Raw genomic sequence first — 21,152 nt, forward strand, 5'->3', positions numbered from 1 at the left:
CTGGAGCCTGTGACTCACTGGGTTGTGGGTGCCAAGGCTTGTTAGAGCTTGTTGGGGCACAGCTCGCCTCAGTGGGGCAGAGACATGGTCCCAGCCCAGTAGACTGCCACCATGTTCTGTCTGCCTCAGGGGGTGAAGCCTGGGTATGGGGACTGCAGCATTTGTGCTCCTGGGTGGGAAATGGGAGGACTCCTGTGCAGAGCAGTGCATGGCCTCAATATTCCCAGCAAAGCTGGTGCTGCCAGGCAAGGCCCCACTCCAGGGGAGAGGTACAACCCCAGAAAAGCCCAGAACCAGAGGGACAGAAGTGCTTGAGCTGATCCTCCAGATGAGAAAGAGGAGGTGGTGGCCTCTGAGGGAAGGAACAGTGGCTTTGCCTCTCCTGCAAGCCAGGCTGCTCTGCCCACCTGAGACTAGGCAGGGTTTTGAAGGAGCCTTGGCTCCTTTTCCCCATATCCCCCCAAGGAGAAGCTCTTTCCAGAGATGGCAGAACCCTCCTTGGAAAATCCAGTACCACCCCAAAGTCCTTTTCTTTGGGAGTGTTACCACCTCCTGGGCAAATTTATGCAGCCCAGGGCTGCCTGACCAATGCAGAAGCCCAGAGGTTCTCAGCCTCTCCATCCTGCAGAAGTGCCATCCCCGTGCTGTGCTCCCCCATGGGACTGGGGTTCCCCCACCCAGGGGTACCATGCCCAGTTGGAGCTCCACTGGGAAGGGCTGCCCTGGAATTGCAGAACTGGACTGTGGTGCTACTGATCCTCCCATTCCAGCCCCAAGGCTGCTCCCAAAGGCACTGTATCCAGCACAAAGTTCTCCCAAAAAATCTGTAGCGAAGTCACCATGCTTTGGGTGGAAGCATGGCAGAGAGCAGGTAGACTTGGGCACATTCAGTGGCCAGGGAGAACAGCAGGGCTTTGGGCTGGTTATGTGTTCCCTGGGACCTTCCTTCAGCTCAGAGCAGCCAAAGGCAAGGCAAGCAGACTGCTATAATGCTGGGTTATTTTTTGCAGGGGCCAGCTCCAGGCCAGGGCAGAGACAGTCTCAGTGAGGGCATTGCAGCTGGGAGAAGGCATAGGTACTAATTGACTTTATTTATTAACAACATGAAGGTAGGGATGACAGGCTGCCCTGCATGGCTGGTGGAGTCCTAAGTAGGTCCCTTGCAGACCACAGAATGCTGAGCATCCCGGTGCTCCAGGGCACCTGGAGAGTCCCCTGGCACTGTAGGGTCCCTCGCAGGGACAGAGTGGTCACCAAGGAATAGCTTTACCTTCCCAGTTGAGCAGAGTCCCGCTGTGTTTCTCGGAGAGGATCGGAAGTACAGACAGCAGCCCCCGCACACTCGTGTCCACTGTCAGGTCAGCCTGCAACGGGTGTAAGTGAGGAGCAGGACTGAGACACCGCTGTCCTTCTCAGCCATCCACCAGCACCCACGCAGCTCATGCACATTGGCAGCAAGGCTCCTTCCACCCAGACCGAGTAGAGAGCCACAGGAGGTGGGATAAGCCCGTTACGTGGGAGGATGGTTGGGTATCTGCATGCTCACTGATGGCTTGGATGGAGGTGGCTTGGGCTGGGAAGCCAGCTACAGGTTTAACTCAATAGGACACATAAGAGATTGCTGCTGCAAGCAGGATGCTACGTGCAGCCTTCTCAGAACTCCAGGGTTGCAGCGACCACTCCCATCCCAAAACAAGGATCCTGCAGGATGAGTAGAGACCTCATGGACCCACAGCTCTTCAAGGAACGGGGCACAGGATGCGGTGGTGCTGCCGCTCCTCTCCTCCCTGCTCTGTCAAATTCAGGTTCCCTGCACATCTCGAGGCTGCCCAAAGCCCTTTCCCCCTGAACAGGCCTCCTGCTCACCCTGGATGTGTGCTGATACTATTTCCCAGGCAGCACCCACGTTCTGGAGTGGCCCAGCACAGATGCAGGCAACTTGTAGCCCAAAAGGTAGCTCATTCTCGCATGGATCCCTCCTCCTGAGAGCCATCTCAGCCACCTGAGGCATCCCCTGTGCGAATTTGTAGGCTTGGGTCCCACCCATGGGTTCCCCCCTCAACCTGCTCAGCCAGAACTCACCTCCTGGCTGCCCATATCGGTTTTCACCCAGCCAGGGTGAAGTGCCACGCAGAGGATCCCGGCTTCCCCGTAGGTCAGAGCCTGGCACTTGGTGAGCATGTTGAGGGCAGCCTGGGGGAGGAAGGAAGCATCAGCCATGGGCAGTAGAAAGCTCCATCTATCTGGCTCCCCACCCATCACTGCCTCGTGGCAAGGGAGAAAAAGCAATGCCAAGTCTTCAAGAGATAGTGTGTATCTCCTCTAGGTGGGCAGCAGCTGGGCATGGAGATGCCCAGGGAACTTGGACAGTGATCAGCATGGATCAGTCCCTCCATTTCGTGATCTCAGGTTCTTCCCTGAGATCAGGCCTGGTAAGGGGCAGCTCTGACTCCCACCGAGCTCATGAGCACCGGCAGGTCCCCAGTCTCCATACCTTGCTGCAGCGGTAGGAGATCACGGGCTTGAAGAAGGACTCGGGAGTTTTCTCAATGGACCCCATGATGGTGGAGATGTTGATGATGGCTGCCTTGCTGCAACTCAGTCCCTTTTCTGTGCTCTCCCGGGCAGCCTTCTTCAACAGGGGCAGGAACGCCTGGGGAGAAGGAACCTTGTGGAATGCCTGTGCCTCAAGCCAGCCCCACTTACGGCAACTGCAACCCAGGCTGCCTATGGCAGGGTGGATGAGGAACAGCAGGAAGCCAAGAGAGCCCAGCTGTTTTGCTGCAGTGGCCCTGCCAGCTCCCAGTTAGCCCAGCACAACACAGGGAGGCTACAGAGGGCTTGGGCTGGGAGCGCAGCCCTAGCACTCCCCCCTCCCTCCCGCGGCCCCAAGAAACTCCGAGATCTCCATTGTGACCACGGACAGCCTGGGATAGCCTCAAGCTGGGCCAAATTCCCCCTCCACGGTGAGCTCCATCCCCAGAGCTTCATCCATACCTGGGCCATCAGCATTGGCCCCACCGCATTGGTCTTGTATGTCCTTATCATCTCTTCAGCATCTACCGTCTCCAGTGATGCCGTCGGGGTGTAGATGCCGGCATTGTTTATTAGCAGGTTCAAGCCCGTGCCATTCAGCTTCCCCTCCACGATCTTCACTGCATCAGTAATAGCGGAGGGATTTGCAACATCTGCAGTGGAAGAGAACAGGGTTTGAGAGCCACGGGGTCCACCTGGGGGACCAGGGGAGGAGAAGGAGGTTAAGATGCTGAGGAACAGCTATGCAACCCGACCTGTGTGGCCTTCCTTCCATCTGTGGGCACCAGATGGTGCTGTGCAACCAACTCAGAGCAACCCAGCACCCACCAGTCCCAGCTCATCCCAGAACTGCCTCCTCTGCCATGCACAGGGTGCCCCACTACCGGCAGCTGAAGGATCCTGCCCTGGGGCAGCCCACCGGGCAAAGCCACCCTGGGGACAGCCCCACGCTGTGTCAGGCACCAGCAGCCACAGCCTCCTGTCTGTTGACAAAGTCCCTGCCTGAGCAAGCTCTGGAGAACCCCAGGGGAGTCTTGGGAGGGGTGAGGGGGGACAGTCCCCACAGGGGCTGTGCCGGGACCTGCTGTGGGATGGCTCTGCAAGGTCCTACAGCTCCTGCTCAAGCTCTGGGCCGATCACACAGCGTTTCCACAGGAGCTGTCTTCCTCCTGGAGCCCTCCTGGTCTCGCCTGGGACTTGGGACCAGCTGCATGGCAGAGCAAGGATGCAGCCACTTGGCTGGGGGAGGTGGGGACCACACAGGATGGATCTCAAGAACCTCCTGGTTCTGTGGCCACGGGGCAAGGAGGTGCAGGGAATGGGCTACTGGGGCTGATACAGGTCTGGAGAAGCTGGGCTTTTGGCAGCAGGACTTGAAGCAGCTCTGAAGAACTGGATCCCCATGTAGAGCCTGAAGGGAGGGAAGGAGAAACGGGGTAAGCGCGGCCAGCAGCCACACATTTACCAGCTCAGAGGCAGAGCACACGTACCCAGCTTCACAAGAACCAGGTTTGGGTGTTTGGATGCCAGATCTCTCAGCTCCTACAAAAAGAGATAGGGAAACAATCAGCATGAGGCAGAGGCGATGCCAAGCATCATCCTGGGGCACCGGCAATGGTCCACCCTGAGGGAAACATTTGCAGATGTTACTCAGCGCTTGTGAATGGCTGGACTGGAGACCTGCCTCGGTTCTCAGGCTTCTTCTGGGCTCCACAAAGCAATGTGCATGTGCTCAGAGCATGACAAGGCCACGACTGCAAGATACTATGGCCAGTCTCCCAAAGGGTCTATGTGTACAACCCAGCCAGAGCCACAGCAAAGGATGAGAGCAAACTATTAAGGACCAGCTCCCCCCAAAAATTATGCAAACTGGCCGAGGATACAGCCAGAAGCGTCTCCCAGAGGCTGCTGGAAGCGAGGTGGAGGAGGAATGGCTGTGAGCGCTAACATCAGACTTGACGTTTGGGGAAGTCACGTCTGGATCCAAATAGCCCAATCCCAGGATCCACTCTGCTCTGGACACTAACGTCTCACCCACTCAAGTGAAATGAACCATTTTGCACATTTTTATTCATTATTTTCACCAAACACGGAGGATTCAGAAGCCCTTTCCAAAAAGGAAACTTTCAACTTCAAGGTTCCTAGCAGCTCTTTGCTCTGAGCCTTCTTCAATATAGCAGGTTTTAGACAACAGAAACCAAAACACCACATTCAATGTGTCCAAAATGATTGCTTTTAGAACTAAAAACGTCTTACAAACAAGCCCACAGAGAATGCTACAGGAGAAATGCAAATTGGTGGCTTCTTGTGAGAGGACCTGTCCTACCAACATGGAGCAGGAGAGCTGCTGGTGCTGGTTGTGGTCCACCTTCAGTTATCTCTGGGCTTCCCCCTGTTCCCACGTTCCCCCGGGCACAGGAAAGGATGGAAAAAATCCATCTAAATGGTTTGCAATAACTAACAGACATTTCTCCTCCCGTTTTGCCCAGCTGCTGGCCTCAACAGCCTCGCACCGTCCTGGTGCGAGTCCAACCTCACCCAGCCCAGCGTCTGATCTGGGCACAAAGGGGCAGGAGGAGCAATGTGGCTCCTGGGGTGGCACCAGCCTGACGGAGGATCACTCTGCCCTCAGTCTCCTGTGGTCATGGACTTCAGCAGCAATACCCCGAAGACACTGCCCTCACCCTACCACAGCTGGACAAGGTTTAGAGAAGCATCCCACGGCTGAAAGCGGTGCGTGTGGACCATCTTGGGTGGAAACTGGCTCCAGTCCAGCCCCGCAAAAAGTCCTCTGATCTCATCATTGCCCAAACCCAGCAAAGTTGGGGGGGGGGAAGAACAGGGCAAAAATAAGAGACCTGAGCTAGCTTTGACTCAGCCAGCTTGGGCACCAGGAGCAGCAGGAGCTGGGCACCCCTGGGCTGGCGGCAGGGTGGATTCTCACTGCACCGGCATCACTCCTGAGCCAGAATAACGCTGGCAGCGAGCACGTGGAATGCATCTCAAGGACTTCCTAACACGTCATCCCTGCACACGCCGTGCTGACCCCTGCACACAACCAAGCTGCGAGAAGATGCAGCAAGCAAATCTGCTGGAGCCAGGATCTACCAGAGAGCAAATGTCACCTCACTGGTATTTCCGTGGGTCACAGTAAGCAGAGGAAAACCAAAGCTGGACCTAAGGAAAACTGGGAGTACGGCGATGCTCTGCTCCTGTGATCTCCCGCTGAAGCAACACGTGCGAGTCTCTCCCATTTTAGTGAAGTGGAAAGCGGGGGGCAGGAGGATCCCACCACTTAACGAACCCCCAGCTTTTGCAGAGACCGGTCACGTGTCGCAGAACTGGCCAGAGCAGCATCGCTCCAATTCACCCCAGCATCAGCCGGCGGCAACCACCGAGTCCAACCCCGCTCAGACCCAGCTCCCTGGGAGTCGGCGCCATGCCCGCAGCACATGGGCGAAGGTTTGGCAGGGGAAGGCCGGCTGGGGCACAGCCAATGCGGCCTCAAACAGCCCGGCAGCACGGTTTTAAGGGCGGCACGGCTTTATTCATCGCCCAAAGCGCCGCGGGACCTTCAGAGGACTTTCATGCCGGGCGGGGCAGGGTGCGAACACGAGATCTGCGACCGCAATGCTATTTTCACATCGGCGAAGCGAACCGAGCGCGTAACTCATGGCATCTGCCTGCACCCATGGGTGCTCCCGAGCACCCCCCCCCGCCCCGGACTGACCTGGGCCCGCGGCCCCTCGGGGTCCCGGCAGGTCGCAAAGATCCAGGCGGGAGGTCGCGATGCCCCAAGCAGCTGCTTGACCAGCTCCAGCCCGATGCCGCGGTTGGAGCCGGTCAGCAGCACCGTACGCGCCCGCACCGCCGCCATCGCCGCCCTCCCCGGTGCCCGGCGGAGCGGAGCGGGGCGGGCCCGGGCCGGTCCCGCCTCCCCGGCCCCGGGCTGGCCGGGAGGGGGTTGCGCCGGAGGGGGGGTGGTTTTTTTTGTTTTTTTCTTTCCTATCTAATATTCAGTACAAAGACACCAAGGGCATCGCCGTGGCGGGGGCCCCGCCTGCCCCGCGGGGAGGAGGGTCGGCTCCCGGAGCGATGCTTTGGGAGGGAGGGGGAGGGCTAAAGGGGGCCCCCATCTCTTCCCAAGGCTGGGATGCAGGGGAGATGGCTTACAGCATTTCTGGAGTGGTGTCTTCAGCACAGCAATGCTATTTTTCCCCTAGATAGGGGCTGGGATGGGGGCAGGAGGGGAGACGCAACCCTAAATCCCAGCATTGACCCAATTTATCAGGGAGGTACCAAATCCTTCACAGCTGTTTTTATTGACTGCCCAGAAATGCACCCGATTTGGCTCTTTCTGTGACGATCAGATGCAGTGAATTGGGTAAGTAGGCTGTGGTGTGGGGATGGATGGATGAATGGATTGATTGATTTTTCTTGTTGCTTTTGTTGATGGGTGTCAGGTACCTGGTTCAAAGCTGGACCAAAGGTGTGGACAGGAGTAAAGCGAGGAAAAGGTTTGGTGGCATCTAGGGATGGGAAAACGGGGCATGAGGGGAAAGGGAAAACAGAAAAGAGACCATCAGTGTCAGCTGGAGGACTGTGTCCAGAGGGGACCTGCAAGTACCAGCTCTGCTGCCAGCCTGGAGGTGGGTGTCAATGTTTTATTTTCAGCTGTTACATGGAAAACCAGATGCACAAATGACATTAAAATCCCATTATGGTAAGCACATAACCAGGAGCTCAACAGTGAAGTAATGACTGAGCAACTCTGATTTATATAAGCATCATTATTTTTGTTGCTTATTTTCATCCTTGTTTGACTAGACAAAACACCTCTGATACCAATAAATACATCACAAAATAAATAATGATATCAACCTGGTGATAGCATCAGGTGATTTGTGCTACCTTTATCTTGCTGTGCTGTAGCTCAACTACACAGCTGAGCCTCTGCTCCCCAGTTTGCCTTGGGATATAAAATGCTTTGAGAAGCTTTTGGTGATACAGAAAATGGACTTTACTAGGAATAAATCTTTGATTATGCCAATAAATGCTAAGAAGAAGAAACCCTCCTTATAGCATATATTTGAATTAAAGGACCTATTCTCTTTTTCCTGCCTTGTTCTGTGTTCAGGCCATTAGTTAGGTGACTTGTCACCAGAAGTACTGCTCCATCTGTTGCAAAGATTGGCGGATACGTAGCTGTCCTGGTTTTGGCTGGGATAGAGTTAATTTTCTTCCTAGTAGCTGGTACAGTGTTGTGTTTTGGATTTAGCTTCTCATGCCCAGCCAGCAAGAAGGCTGGAGGGGCACAAGAAGTTGGGAGGGGACACAGCCAGGACAGCTGACCCAAACTGGCCAAAGGGGTATTCCATACCATGTGATGTAATGCCCAGTATATAAACCGGGGGGAGTTGGCTTGGGGGGATGGATCGCTGCTTGGGAACTAACTGGGCATCGGTCGGCAAGTGGTGAGCAATTGCATTGTGCATCACTTGTTTTGTATATTCTAATTATTATTATTATTATTTTAGTAGTATCATTATTATTATTTTATTCCTTTCTGTTCTCTTAAACTGTTCTTATTTCAACCCATGAGTTTTACTTTTTTTCCCGACTCTCTCCCCCATCCCACTGTGGGGGGGAATGAGTGAGTGGTAACAAATGAGGACAGAGGGGTACAAACAAACAGTCATGGTGAACCACACTGAGGAATGGGGGGTTTGGCCACCTATTCCACACGGATCCTGCACACTGCAGGCAAATACATTAACCAACTCTTCCTAGGTGCTCACTTCAAAAAGCCCTGGAAACGGGGATCCCTTTTGATCTGCTGTGTAGAAACAGTTAATGTGCAGCTGCAGCTGAGGTCAGTAGGAGCCTATTCTGAATACAAATGTGAACCGTCTAAAAAGACAAGCTCTAAGCATCTGTAGTTGGATACTTCCCAATACGGACATTGCTTGACCCACTTTTAGACTTCAGTTCCCCATGTCCAAAATAGGGGATTATCGACTTTTTGGGAAACCTTGTTAGTTAAATATTGCGAGGCTTCGAGAAGGTAATAAAGAGAAATGCAACAACAAAAAAAAGCTTACCCAAGTGCTTTAGTTTCTCTACAACAGGCCTTGGTAACTTCCTGCTGCCTGGTAAAATCTAATCCTGATCTTACTAAATTTTGGAGCACTTGAGTGTATAAATATGAGCATGTTCCACCTGCCCTCAGCCCCCAACTAACCTTGGTGGGCACTGGTGTCCTGCAGACCCAGCTTCGGTGTCTCTAAAACCTCTCCATGCAGCAGCATGGTCCACCTGACCCTCCCAACTAATGTCCTGTCCTGCTGCATCCCTCAGAAACAGAACATGAAGCTGAGATGTTCCCTACGGAGGAACAAGTCCCACTGCAGGCTTAAGAATTTTTTGTGTGTCTTATACTGATGTGTTTCTTAGGGTGTTAGTCAAATGTCCAGGTTTTACCAGTTGAGAGGCTGGGCCTTCATCACAGAGCGGCTGGTGGGGGCTTGTAGGTAACACAGTTTTAGGAGGAAGGTTGTATATTTTGGCTTTAACAAAGAAGAGGGGCTGGAAAGAACTTGTTGGGGGTTTTTTTCCCCAGCACTGTTTCCACCCATCAGGTGATACAGTGCTCTTTTTAGCCCTGCCTCCTTCTCTCACTCCAACACATGGATGTCAAACCACACCACTCACAAGCTGGTCATTTAGGCTGTGCCTTAGTGTTTCTGAGATGGGGCATATCTCCACGTCATGTATGACAGCCCATTCTCAGACATCGCTGTTAGCAAATATAATAGTGGGAGTGCAAATCTGTGCTGCTTGGTGGTTCTGATGTCCCTCTTCAGGGCATTGTGCCGAAGAAGGAAGGATAACCCAGCCCACTGCCCCCAGAGGGTTTCAGAAGTGAGGCCAGTGGGGATCTGTGGTGTCCCCATGTGTCCCAACAATGTGGCTCTGTCCCTGAGGTCAACTGCCAATGCTGCCAGCACCGCTGCACACAGGTAGCTGAGCTATCTTGACTGCTCTCAGGAGAGGAATATCCCCAGAAAAGTGCTTCTGAACCCAGTCTGAGGCCCCTAGCTGACACTGGGTCCAAGTACTGTGGCCCAAGTGAGGTTGTGTGGAGAGTCTGAGCATTTTAAATCCTCTTCTGGAAGATTTACTTGGAAAAAAATCCCCTTTGCTGAGGTCTCTGCAGAGGTTCAAGGCTCTGCAGTTGCAGTGGGCTCTCCCATTATCCTCGATACCACTCGTCTCTGGACCTGATGGCAGTTGTGTCCAGGAGACTTCTCAGGCTGCGTGGGGGGACTCCTGCAAGGAACATGGTGGTGTGGCCTCTGCAAGCCTAGGGCAGAGTTGTCAGGACCCAAACCACCTTTGGTTTTGTTTCTCCTTCCTTGCAATGAGAAGTCAGTTCCTGTGAAACCAGCGTGCAGTGACCTAGCCAGAGCTTGTTGCACATCTCTTGGCATTAGAGAGATGCTAATAGACAGAGACTTTGCAGGGAAGCCTCTCTCTCTGTGCTTTCTCCATGTACCTTTCCTGACAGTCCTAAAACGGGACCAGTACAGTCCAGTACTTTACAAGAATTCCATGGTCATTGAGCCAGTGCCTGTCTTTGGGCAACTGAATCAAGCTCACAGGCTCTGAAACTCAATCCAAATCGATTGTGGTCCATCTATACTCAGACTATGAAAAGTATATTGGTCAACTTTTTTTAAACTGTCAGGTCAGAAGGGGAAGCAAAAGGCTTGGTTGTTTCCCCTTCTCCTCTCATCCCACTGCCTGATCAGCAGTGCGGTGGGGCTTGAGCAGGCTTCCACCACCAGCTCGGCTGTGATGGGGATGGCTTTTCTGGGCAGGAGGCGGCTGTGCCCCTCCACCCTGTTCAAGTCCAGCAGCATTGAAGGAAAAGTGGCTCCTCTGTGCTCTCTGTCACAAGTAGAGAGTCCCCCCATCCTGCTCTACCCACTTGTGCCTGGGTCTGGTGCAGGAATGCGGGGAGTGAAGGTGTTTTCTGTACTTTGTGCCTCCTCAGCATTGTGTTTGACTCCTGTCAGCACTAATCATCCAGCCCCCACCTTCCATCTAAGCCTCTGTGCCTGCTATTTCCAATGAGCTGGTTTGAGCTCTTCAGAAATGCTTTGCTTAGAGGAAACCCCTGACTCAGGGGCTTTGGTGGGATTCTCTGGAGCTACTGGACCAGAGAACCCACCATGAGCTTGGAAAAGGAGGAAAGTCTTTATTCCCTGCCTGAAGTAGTCACAAGTGACATATGGTTCCCCACAGATTCATCTGGATCTTAAGAAACCCAGCAGTTCCTGTAGCTGTCCTCTGCACTGGGCAGGGGCTGCTTGGAAACCTGCCTCAGCCTTGGTTTCTTCTCATGTTAAGGCACAGTTTGCTATGCCAGAGTCCCGAGTGCTTTGCATCTGCTTTCCCTGCTGCCAGACGTTTGGGTTCCTGGGCATAAAGCCAGCTCTGATATAATGCAGGTGTAACGTGGGTCAGTCTGCTGGGAAAACAGCAAAGCTATGAAAAAGGGCCACGAGAAGCCTTACTTGGGACCTCCTCACCTCGCTTGGGAGCTGCATTTAAGCTCAGGCTCTCACCCTCAGTGTCTGCATGCTCCCCTTCACAAGGGGGTGTCACTAGTCCTCTTCAGCAAAAAAGAGAATGAGTCACAGAGGGTGAACATGACCTGCCCAGCTTCAGTTACAGGGCTTGGTAGGTCTCACCCTACCCCTTGATTAGCAGTTCATTCATCACTATCTATTGATTCTTCAGCAAGTGACAAATATGCGATGACATGGCCCAAAACAGCCTTGAATACATCATGGAGCAAGTAGGCTTGATAAATAGTAATGAGTTTATTCTTACTTACATGGTAGATCAAATGTACTGAAGATAATTGTGCCACACACCCACTCCCTTGGCTAGCAAAGAAAAGCATGTTTCTCAATACTTCTGTAAGCAGCACTGTCATTGCTCTTTGTGCAAACATCTAGGTGAGCATGAGCACACCTGAGCTTTCAGCAACTGATAACAGAGGAGTTATGACCGCCTCTTAGAAAACTGGCTCTGAGTCTTCCTAGTGTGGCGAGAGGGAAAGCATCCGTACATGAAATACAGCTATCTGAGGGGTTATGGGAGAGGAGTGCTCAGCTTAAGGTGTAGACCATGCAAGAACATTTCAGAGCAAAGGAATCCCTTCTCAGGAGCTGGTTTGAGGTCCCTTCCAGAGGCTTGGGGACAGCAGCAGCACTTGTGAAGAAGCTGGGTTGTGAGCCAGGCAAGGCTGGTTGCTTTTTCCTCTGCCTCTTTGCACCAGGTTGAACTCTGACTCTTGGAGAAGCAGCACTTGGTTAAACTGTAATGATCAACACTGCAGCATGGGGCCCCAGAGCAAAGTCAACATTATAAAGTACAACTCCAAAACAGAGGAAGGCTACAAAAATGTGGTGACACAGCAAAAATAGGAGATTTAAAAGGTTATTTTTTTTGTTTCTGATGCTCTCTGGTTCTGAGGCACTGTGGAGGTTTCTAACAGACTGTGGGTGACGGCCTCATCCTCCGCCTAGAAGAAGAAAACCGTGGAAGTCTGGAGGAGCAGAGCTCGCGTGCAGATGGCATATATCGGCAAGTATAGTTGTGGTCTGTGGTCATTAAAAAGTAAGAAAATAGAAAAGGCTATTGAAATGACCCATTGGAGCCAGAAAGCCAGTCCCGTGATCTGGGAGGTGTGTTGACGTGGGGACAATTGCCAGGGTCCTCAGTCTGAGACAGACAGCTGGAAGACCCAAAGCTTTGTACAGTTGATAAGTGGTAGGAATTTGCAAGGCAAAAGAAGTCTCTCAACCCAATGTGGAGAATCAGAAAAGCAGAAGGCGGTCTGACTGGCCTCAGGAAAGAAAATGGAAAGTAAAAAGAAATGGGTAGAGCTTAAGGAGAGGCTGAGACTTGGCAGTGTCCAGGAAGGGGGAAGATCTGTGATCAGGTCCCAAATACAAGCTGCAAATGCACGGGAGAGAAGGAGCAGATTGCTGCTACTGTGTTCCTGCAGAGGAATATTTCACCTAGAAGCTGGACAGCACAGTACTAAATGGCCGTCGAAGCAACAGCAGTTCATGGGATGCTGGTGCAGAAAGTACTATGGGACCACAAAGAGGGCCATTGCCGCAAAAGAAAAGCTACAGGCAGTAGAAGGGAGAAGGGTAAAACCCCAGCCTTGGTTGCCATGAGGTTGTCCAAGTGAATGAAATGTGTGAGTGCTTAATGTGCTGATATTGTACCTGTATGCAAAGTCTTATGAGTAACAGCAGAGGAACTAAACAAATATGTTAGCAGGGAACATTTTCCACAGGGTCCGGAAGGGGAAACATTGACTATGGCCTGCCAACAAAGATGATTTTTCATTTGCCATGCCAGAAAGCGCAGCGTGTTTGTGTGCATTTCTGTCACGTGCTCTGGGCTTTATCTCAGGATTTACACCGAGCAAACAAAATGGTACATTTTACTCCGAGGATGTGAAAGCAAATGAATATCTGCTTGCTATGGGAGCAGAGGAAGGCTGGGGCTGTTGCCAGCCTGCATGTTCCAGGGTACAGGGGGAATGACAAAGTCCCTTAGAGCTGGAGAGAGACGTGTGTGCCAGATCCTGCTGGCAGAGCAGGAGTATCAAAGAGATTTAGTATATCATGCTGAGATGCTGTGATGGGATGTGCAAAATTCAGTTCTCTCTCCAACAGGTACATGGTGATGATATGTCAACACCACCACAGCAGAAACTGCAAATTTCTATGTTAAGAGCCTAGCAAAAACAAATCAGAGAAGTTTTCCCCTGTGATTTGTGGCATGTCTCTACTTGCAGAAAATGTCCTTAAAACACTGCTATTTGGTAAATACACCTTTTGGAAAAGGAACATGCTTTATATACATTCAATGCATTTTTAACGTATCTGGGAAAGAACTGATTGCTATCAATGAGAATATTTCTCAAAGACATAATGTCCAGATCTAGGTGTGGTCTGTGCTGATTTGACAAAAACCACTCACCTGTCCTGTGTGGGATTCATATGTACTGTGGTTGCCGGAGCCATGGCCTGGGGGAGACCCTGGTGAAGGCAGGTAGGGATGGAAGGCTCGATCCCTCGTGCAGCTGGACCATGCCACGTGGAGACGCAGAAGAGAGAGTGGATGCTGCCACTGTAATGGGGCTTCGTCCCTTCTTTGAGTGGGGCTGGTGGCAGCATCCTCCCCTCTGTTGCAACTCGAGGCAGCCAGAGCATGGGTCAGGTCCATGATTGAGCCCTCGAGTCAGGTGCCCAAATATGAGATGGGGAGGTGAGTGAGGCAGGGCAGGACTGCCTGTTTTGGTGGCACTGTGGTGACCATGCAACTGGCCTGAGGTGCAGATGGATCCCTGGGACCAAACTTTGGCACGCCCATACTTTAAAGTAGGTTTTTTGGCGGGAGAAGGTGAATGCAGCGGCGATATGAGGGTGAGGGTGCTGCAGTCTCAGAGCAGGACCAAAACGGAAGCAAGTGTAGGAATGAGGGGATGGCAGAGCTGGACCATCAAACGGGCATTCTTACTGGAGCCCCAAGCTGCATCCACTCGACTGGGATGGGGAGGGTACCCTGGGCAGGCTCACCCCAGGTCTGTGGGGAGGACCTTCCTGTCTCGCGGCATATGCCAGCTGACCCTCAGAAAACAGACAGGAGTGAAGAGGAGGAAACTAGCTGCTGCTGGAGCATGAGGGCTCATTTGGCACTGCGGCTGGGAGGAAGCAGCTCTGGTTAACGCTACTGCCAAGGCATCCAGGGGGAGAAGGTGACACGTCAGCAGCGTCAGTGTCTCTGTTACTGCCAAGGAGCCCGTGCAATGGCTCTGGGACTCAGCACTTGAAAGCAAGGGGTTGGCAAGAGGTTTCTGGGGATGTGTTTTCACTTGCAGTGGAGTGGGAACACATGATGTGCACGCACACCAGTCCCAGCCCTGCAAACCTGTAATGCCTCACTTGAGGTACTGGGCAGCACCAGGCTTCAGTGGTGATAGCACAGAACTGTCAGTGTCCCATGCCTATGGGCAATGTGGAGAATGGGGCTTTGACCAAAGCATTTTTCTTTGCAGAAGAACATCCTGGGCACCCAAGTCATCCATGGCTCTGGGCAGAGACACCACTCAACTTCAGACTGCACCCCAAGGGATGAAGTTCATGACCAACAGAGATGTGATGTGCAAGCAGTGTAGGGTCCAATTCATTCTGCCAGGAGACCATGCTGGGCTTGCTCCAGTCCACGGGTCTCTCACAGGACAATCAGTGAATGGGCATTGGCTTGGAAGAGGCAAGAGCAAGGCAGAGAACATCTGCTCATGGACATCTGAGGCACAACCTGGTACAATGTGGAAAGCCCGTCTAGCCCACAGGATGCTTGTGAAGCTGTAAAGCCCACCTAAGCCATAGGGCATCCTGCATCCCTCCCACATGCTGCTCCCTCCTCACCCACAATAGCCTCTCCTGGCCAGGCTGGCTGGTACCTCCTGGATTATGGGGCCAGATTTCCTAAGGTAAGCGGAGTTTGCCTGAAAAAGCCAACTGACTTTTGCCCTTTGGTAACGAGGGCTGGCTCCCAGCCAGGACGTATGTCATAGACTTTGAAGAGATGGAGAGGTTGTACCTGGAGCCAAGCCTTTGCGTGAGCCCTGAGTGGGTGGGGTGGCCGTGGAACATGCTATAAAGAAGCGTTAAGGAGCTGAGCAAACAATGCAAGCTGAAGGAGAGGAAGGAGAAGCAATATGGGAGACCTTCATGTCCACTCCCTTCTGGTGACTGGGGCCAACCGGGGAATTGGCCTGGAGCTTGTGCGGCAGTTCCTGGGGATGCCAAGCCCACCCACATGGGTCTTTGCAGCTTGTCGGGACCCCAAGGGACAGCGAGCGCAGGTGAGGCTGGGCTGGGACACAGCGGGTTGTGCTGGGTGACAAAGGGACAGGGCAGCAGCTTGGAGCACAGGGGGCTGCAGCCGGGCACCCCAAGTGCTGCAGGACAGGGCAGCCAGGTTGGGACACCTCTGAGATGAGCTGTTCATGGGATGCGTAGAAGGCACAGGGCTCCTCTGGGACAAAAATGGCAACTTGCTGCTTCCCACCTCCTCAAGGGCTTGAGGCAAAGGGCTTGTGTCTGCCACGGCAGGGTGAGACGTGAAGCAGTGGCACGTGGTGCATGCGAGAGGCATGGAGCCCCATCCATCGGGAGCAGGGCAGCCAGAGCAGGGTGCTGGGCATGAGGTGGTGCAGGGACAGAGCCAGAGCGACACGGGCTTTGCCTGGGAATGGCTGAGCCTCTGTGCAGCCAGTCCAGCCTCGCCGTGCCCACACAGTCCCCTCTCTTGCAGGAGTTACAGAATTTGGCCTCCAAGCACCCCAACCTGGTCATCATCCCACTCGGTAGGTGCCCTGAGGTGGGGGTCCCTCGCCCTGGTTCGCCTGGAGAGTGCCCGGGTGCTGCACACACCTGGGGAGCCCTTTGCCATGAGGGAGCTGTGCCAATGGGACACTGGGCACTGCCATCCCTCCTGCCCATGGCCAGCCCCGAGGGCACAACCCTGAGGGGACATAAGGGCCTCCAAGTCACCACAGGGGTGCGGGCACTGACCTGCCCTTTGTCGGCTCTGCAGAAGTCACTGACCCTGCCAGCATCAAGGCAGCTGCAGCCAGAGTTGGGGAGCACCTGCAGGGCTCGGGGCTGAACCTCCTCATCAACAACGCTGGAACTGCAAAGGCGAGCTCACTTGATGACGAGACGCTGGAGAACATGACCCAGATTTATACCACCAACACAGTTGGGCCCCTGTTGCTGGGCCAGGTGAGACCCTCAACCCTGGAACTGCAGTGCAGCTCCAGGGAGCATCCCTTCCCGTGGCCCTGGCTCCCTGAGCTGGGTCGTCCTGGGGGGCATGAAGGGCTGGTGGGAGAGGGTCCTGGCTCCGCTCTGGTGCTGATGGACTCTTACTCAACAAGAAGCTCATGGAGCTGTGAGCTGCAGCTCAGGACCTGGAACCTGGTGGGCTGGGGCAGTGCGAAGAGGAGGGAAGATGCTCCGGTGCTGGTGCCAATGTTGCCTGCTGGGGAAGGAGCTGGCCCTTGTCCCTGTGCCACCTCTGTGCGTGGCCCTATCTCCTCTCTTCTCCTCACAGGCGTTCCTGCCCTTGCTGAAGAAGGCTGCCCAGGGGACCCCGGGCTCAGCACTGAACTGCAGCAAGGCAGCCATCATCAACATGTCCAGCTCTGCAGGCTCCATTGAAGAAGTCTTTTTATGGAATTATGGACAAGTTGTCTCATACCGCTGCAGCAAGGTATTGCCACACTGCACCAGGTGTAAGCCCAGACACTTTCATCTCCAAATGATCTCGCATGCCTTCCAATCTCCCCCTCGGTCCCTGCACCTCTCTGCACTGTGACTGTGCTCCCGTCAGTCACTGGGTCCCTCCCAGGAACATCCCTGTGCCTGGCCCTGGGTCCCACCTCAGAGGGATGTGCTGGGATGGGCCCTCGGCTGGGCTGGGCGTCTGCATGGGGATAGTGCAGCAGCACCATGTGCCCTGGGGAGCCAGCTCCACCCGCCCTTCCCTGCCACAGCCGCGGGGTCCGGACATGTCCCCTTGCAGCCGCCCTCTCCCTCCCACCACCATCCCTGTCGCATTTCCCCACAGGCTGCTCTGAACATGCTGACCAAGTGCCAGTCCCTGCGGTACCGGGACTGTGGTGTCCTCTGCGCTGCTCTCCACCCTGGCTGGGTGCAAACCGACATGGGGGGCTCAGGATCACAAAAGGTAAGAGAGCTTTTGGCCAGGGTCTGGAAGAACCTTTTTATTTGCAAATGCAGAGCTTGCTGTGGATTGAACAGTCCCAGACATGCTGGGCTCTGGGGGAACTCTGGCAGATACCCTGAGCTGGAGGCGCATGAGGGAAGGAGAGATGGGGAGCTCTTCTTGCCCTATGCTGGCCTCTCCTCACTCACTCCGGAGAGCCCCAAGCCCTGAGCAATGATCTACTCCAGGGCAGACCTTAGCCAGGTCTTTGACACGTGGCTGTGTTTCTCCTTGTGCGCCTGCAGCCCCCTTTGAGAGTGGATGAGAGCGTGCGAGGGATGCTGAAGGTGCTGTCCTCCCTCTCTGAGAAGGACACTGGGACCTTCCTGGACTGGGAGGGGAAGGTTGTGCCCTGGTGAGATGTCAGCCCAGGATCCTGACAGCAGGTCCCTTTGCTGCTGCACCAAGTTGTGCCTGTGTCTTAATAAATTTGTGTGTAAACAATAAGTAGCACTGTTTGAGCCTTTCTCTTGGTCTCCCTTTAACTATCACTGTGAGAGTCTTTACTAGTGTGTCGTGGTTTAACCCCAGCCAGCAACTAAGCACCACGCAGCCGCTCACTCGCTCCCCCCTCACCCAGTAGGATGGGGGAGAAAATTGGGAAAAGAAGCAAAACCCGTGGGTTGAGATAAGAACGGTTTAATAGAACAAAAAAGAGGAAACTAATAATGATAATGACAACACTAATAAAATGACAACAGTAATAATGAAAGGATTGGAATGTACAAATGATGCGCAGTGCAATTGCTCACCACCCACAGACCGACACCCAGCTAGTCCCCGGCAGGCGATTCCCTGCCCCCACTTCCCCGTTCCTACACTAAATGGGACATCACACGGTATGGAATACCCTGTTGGCCAGTTTGGGTCAGCTGCCCTGGCTGTGTCCTGTGCCAACTTCCTGTGCCCCTCCAGCTTTCTCGCTGGCTGGGCATGAGAAGCTGAAAAATCCTTGACTTAGTATAAACACTACTTAGCAACAACTGAAAACATCAGTGTGTTATCAACATTCTTCGCATACTGAACTCAAAACATAGCACTGTACCAGCTACTAGGAAGACAGTTAACTCTATCCCAGCTGAAACCAGGACATAGTGCTTCGAGTCAACCTCTCAGAATTATTTCCCAATATAATTGAGCTAAGCTGGTCTGAATGTCTGATCTCCTTTGACTGGGGGGTCTGGCCATCATCCTGGTAGGACTTTGTCCCTGGGCACAGAGGGGCTTATCCCACAGCTCTCCCTTTGAATGGCAGCACAACCTTCTGATGCACCAGTCACTGCTCCCAGTGAACCTTTCCTTGTTTGTAAGAACAAGGGCCAGCAGAGCACGGCTCCTCCTCGGCTCCTCTATCACATATGTCAGGAAGTTATCACCAATGCCCTCTGGGAACCTCCTGGGTTGCTTATGTCCTGCTGCGTTGTCCCTCCAGCAGACATCAGGGTGGTTAAAATACCCCATGAAGACCAGGACCTGCAAACATGAGGCTACTTCTAGCTGTCTGTAGAAGGCCTCATGCACTTGTTCCTCCTGATCAGGCAGCCTACAGCAGACACCCACTACAATGATACCCATCCCAGTCTTTTCCTTAATCCTGACCCATAAGCTCCCAGTTGGCTCATCACTCATCCCCAGGCAGAGCTACATGCATTCCTGCTGCTCTCTCACATAGGGGGAAAACCCATAAAGACCCCCACCAGTATCCCAGGACTGAGGATGCTGCTGTGTGCATCCGTCTCTGAGCCTTGTCCGTATCCCAGGAGCCGGAACACCGCTGTGTGCATAGCCCCCACACCAGCAACGGTGGCACAGCCTCTCCAGTTGGGACCAATGAGCTGAACAGTGCATCTGGAGTGCACAAGGTGAGCCCCTGTCTGGGACCACCCCCCCATGGCTCTCAATGCCCCCCCATTCTCTTTGGGGAGCAGGCTGTGAGGTGGGGATAGCACTCCACACCACCCACCACACCACCCTTCCCTCTCATAGGGCAAAATCTGGCAGAATCTGGGGGCCTAAGGGGGAGTCAGACAGCTCTTGCAGCCCCTCTGTGACATGATCTGGGGTCACAGTGTGACATTCCATGCCAGGACAGTGCTGGAGACCCTTTGGTGAAGCCAAAGAAGGAGGTGGAGATCGTGGAGGAGATGTTTCCTTCTCACCCTCCTGCTACAGCAGTTAACCCAGAGGGACGAAGGGACAAAGATGGAAAACCTGTGGCCAGATGCATTTCCAACGCTCAAGAATCTCACCGTCGGTGGTGAGGCTTGCAGAAGTTATTTTCTGAATGTTGTAGACAATATTAACTATGAAAGTAGCTGTAGAAACATGGGGGCTTTTGGGGGAGGACTGGACAGGGCTGATGGGTACAACAAGAGCCCGGTCTGATCATCCCTCCCTGGCTTAGGGATCATTTTGGCAGCCAGGATTCCCAGGTCCTCTTCCTGAGGACCTTCCTCTGCCCTTGCCTTGCTGCCCACTCCCCAGGTCAAAGGCCCTGGCACCAAGGGTTGCTTCTTGCCTTGCAAAGGGGATTGCCCACACGGAGCTCCCAGCCACAGTGGCCATGCAGAGTCGATGAGCACAGAAGGCTGACAGTGGTCCCTGCAGGGGAGATACATGGGCGTCCCCTGAGCCTCTGAGCCCTCTGTGGACACTACACCATCCTCTCGCTGGTGTGTACATCTATTCTACATCTCCTGTCTTGTGGAGCACCTTACATGTTTTCAACTGGGGTGGCAATACATTTAATCTCACTCATCATCTCCTTGGGTAAGAGTGTGCTGAAGGGTTGTGAGCTTGCTGACTTGGAGCATGACACATCTTTCTCTTGCTTTCCAGAGATCCTTATGATTTGGGACAGCGTGTCGGAATGCATTAGACAGCACTTGGCACAGGATAGGGTGGGTCTTGCATCCTCTTCCTCCCCCTGTGAAACCCTGAGGGCTTGCCTTGTCCGGACAATGCTGTGCCACCATGTGCCATCACTTCCCCACCCTGAAAGCAGAAGCAGTCACCTGGCAGGACACTGTTGTCAACAAACATGGCACAGACCAGCTTCTCTGGCACCTGTGATAAAAATGAAAGTCCAGATGAAGTAGAAGAAAGTGTTAAGTACTTTCTGGGTCTTCTCTCATCTCCAGTGCCAGAATGGGAAGCCCATACCCTGGTGCCTCTCTAAGGGTTTGTTGGAAACCCTTCCCATTTTATCTAGGGGAGGGATGTCAGCTCTGTTGTCACTTTTCCCAAAAGCTTTCTTGTGCAGAGCAGAGGAGAAAGAGCAAAAAAGACCTGGAGTACATGCTTTCTCTCCAAAGCTTCCTCAGTGTCCCATCTTGGCCTTTGTAGGCTCGGGGTGGGCAATGCACAAGGCAGCATCCCCATGCTCTGGCAAGTCATTGGATACTTATGATTGTTCCTTCTTTTTACCTCCACTGTTCTCAGGGTGTCCGACTGTTAGGAATCGGGACATTCTATGTTCTTAAAGACTACATGCACACTGTGAACAGCGAGGTTTCGATTGTTCGGAGACCCATGTTTCATATGTCCAAGGTGGTTGCAGATGAATGCAACCTCAGCTACGCTGAAGAAGATGTTCCTGGTAAGAAGATGGATTAGAACATTTGCCTGCCCTTGCACCACCCTTGAGGCATATGCTAACCACTGTTAAGGCGTGACTGAATGCCTAAAGATGTCCTGAGAACAGCTTCAGCTCGTTCAAGCTGAAC

The 21,152-nt window shown here is 53.4% G+C and overlaps 2 protein-coding genes across 3 annotated transcripts; one reads left to right on the forward strand and one right to left on the reverse strand.

Annotated features, from left to right (window-relative positions):
• Positions 1-1,078: 1,078 nt before the first annotated feature.
• Positions 1,079-6,526, reverse strand: LOC142036826 (C-signal-like). Its single transcript, XM_075040481.1, has 6 exons — positions 6,266-6,526; positions 4,026-4,077; positions 2,998-3,188; positions 2,495-2,653; positions 2,083-2,193; positions 1,079-1,364 (listed from the first exon to the last, which is right to left on the reverse strand). Exons 1-6 carry the CDS (start codon positions 6,410-6,412, stop codon positions 1,251-1,253), a joined length of 774 nt encoding a protein of 257 aa, XP_074896582.1. The 5' UTR covers positions 6,413-6,526; the 3' UTR covers positions 1,079-1,250.
• On the forward strand, positions 6,513-20,272 carry LOC142036825 (C-signal-like). Of its 2 annotated transcripts, XM_075040480.1 has the most exons (8): positions 6,513-6,919; positions 14,687-15,499; positions 15,952-16,003; positions 16,234-16,421; positions 16,753-16,911; positions 17,269-17,388; positions 19,188-19,289; positions 19,515-20,272. In XM_075040480.1, the coding sequence occupies exons 2-8, from the start codon at positions 15,353-15,355 to the stop codon at positions 19,686-19,688; spliced, it is 942 nt and encodes a 313-aa protein (XP_074896581.1). In that variant the 5' UTR covers positions 6,513-6,919; positions 14,687-15,352; the 3' UTR covers positions 19,689-20,272. The 2 variants fall into 2 exon arrangements, with proteins under 2 accessions (XP_074896581.1, XP_074896580.1); XM_075040479.1 differs by lacking the exons at positions 19,188-19,289; positions 19,515-20,272 and adding an exon at positions 17,673-17,850.
• Positions 20,273-21,152: the final 880 nt, after the last annotated feature.

This window comes from Buteo buteo, chromosome 11 (genome assembly GCF_964188355.1).
Source record: "Buteo buteo chromosome 11, bButBut1.hap1.1, whole genome shotgun sequence".
NCBI classification, from domain to species: Eukaryota; Metazoa; Chordata; class Aves; order Accipitriformes; family Accipitridae; genus Buteo; species Buteo buteo.

What these genes read in the sequence shown, in the direction of transcription:
- LOC142036826 (XM_075040481.1), bottom strand. Translation starts at nt 6,412, where the DNA reads ATGGCGGCGGTGCGGGCGCGTACGGTGCTGCTGACCGGCTCCAACCGC. An exon ending in CCGAGGGGCCGCGGGCCCAG is followed by an intron (nt 4,078 to 6,265) that starts GTCAGTCCGGGG and finishes CTCTTTTTGTAG; the next exon opens with GAGCTGAGAGATCTGGCATC. An exon ending in CCGATATGGGCAGCCAGGAG is followed by an intron (nt 1,365 to 2,082) that starts GTGAGTTCTGGC and finishes CACCCGTTGCAG; the next exon opens with GCTGACCTGACAGTGGACAC.
- LOC142036825 (XM_075040480.1), top strand. Translation starts at nt 15,353, where the DNA reads ATGGGAGACCTTCATGTCCACTCCCTTCTGGTGACTGGGGCCAACCGG. An exon ending in CCAAGGGACAGCGAGCGCAG is followed by an intron (nt 15,500 to 15,951) that starts GTGAGGCTGGGC and finishes CCTCTCTTGCAG; the next exon opens with GAGTTACAGAATTTGGCCTC. An exon ending in TCTCATACCGCTGCAGCAAG is followed by an intron (nt 16,912 to 17,268) that starts GTATTGCCACAC and finishes ATTTCCCCACAG; the next exon opens with GCTGCTCTGAACATGCTGAC.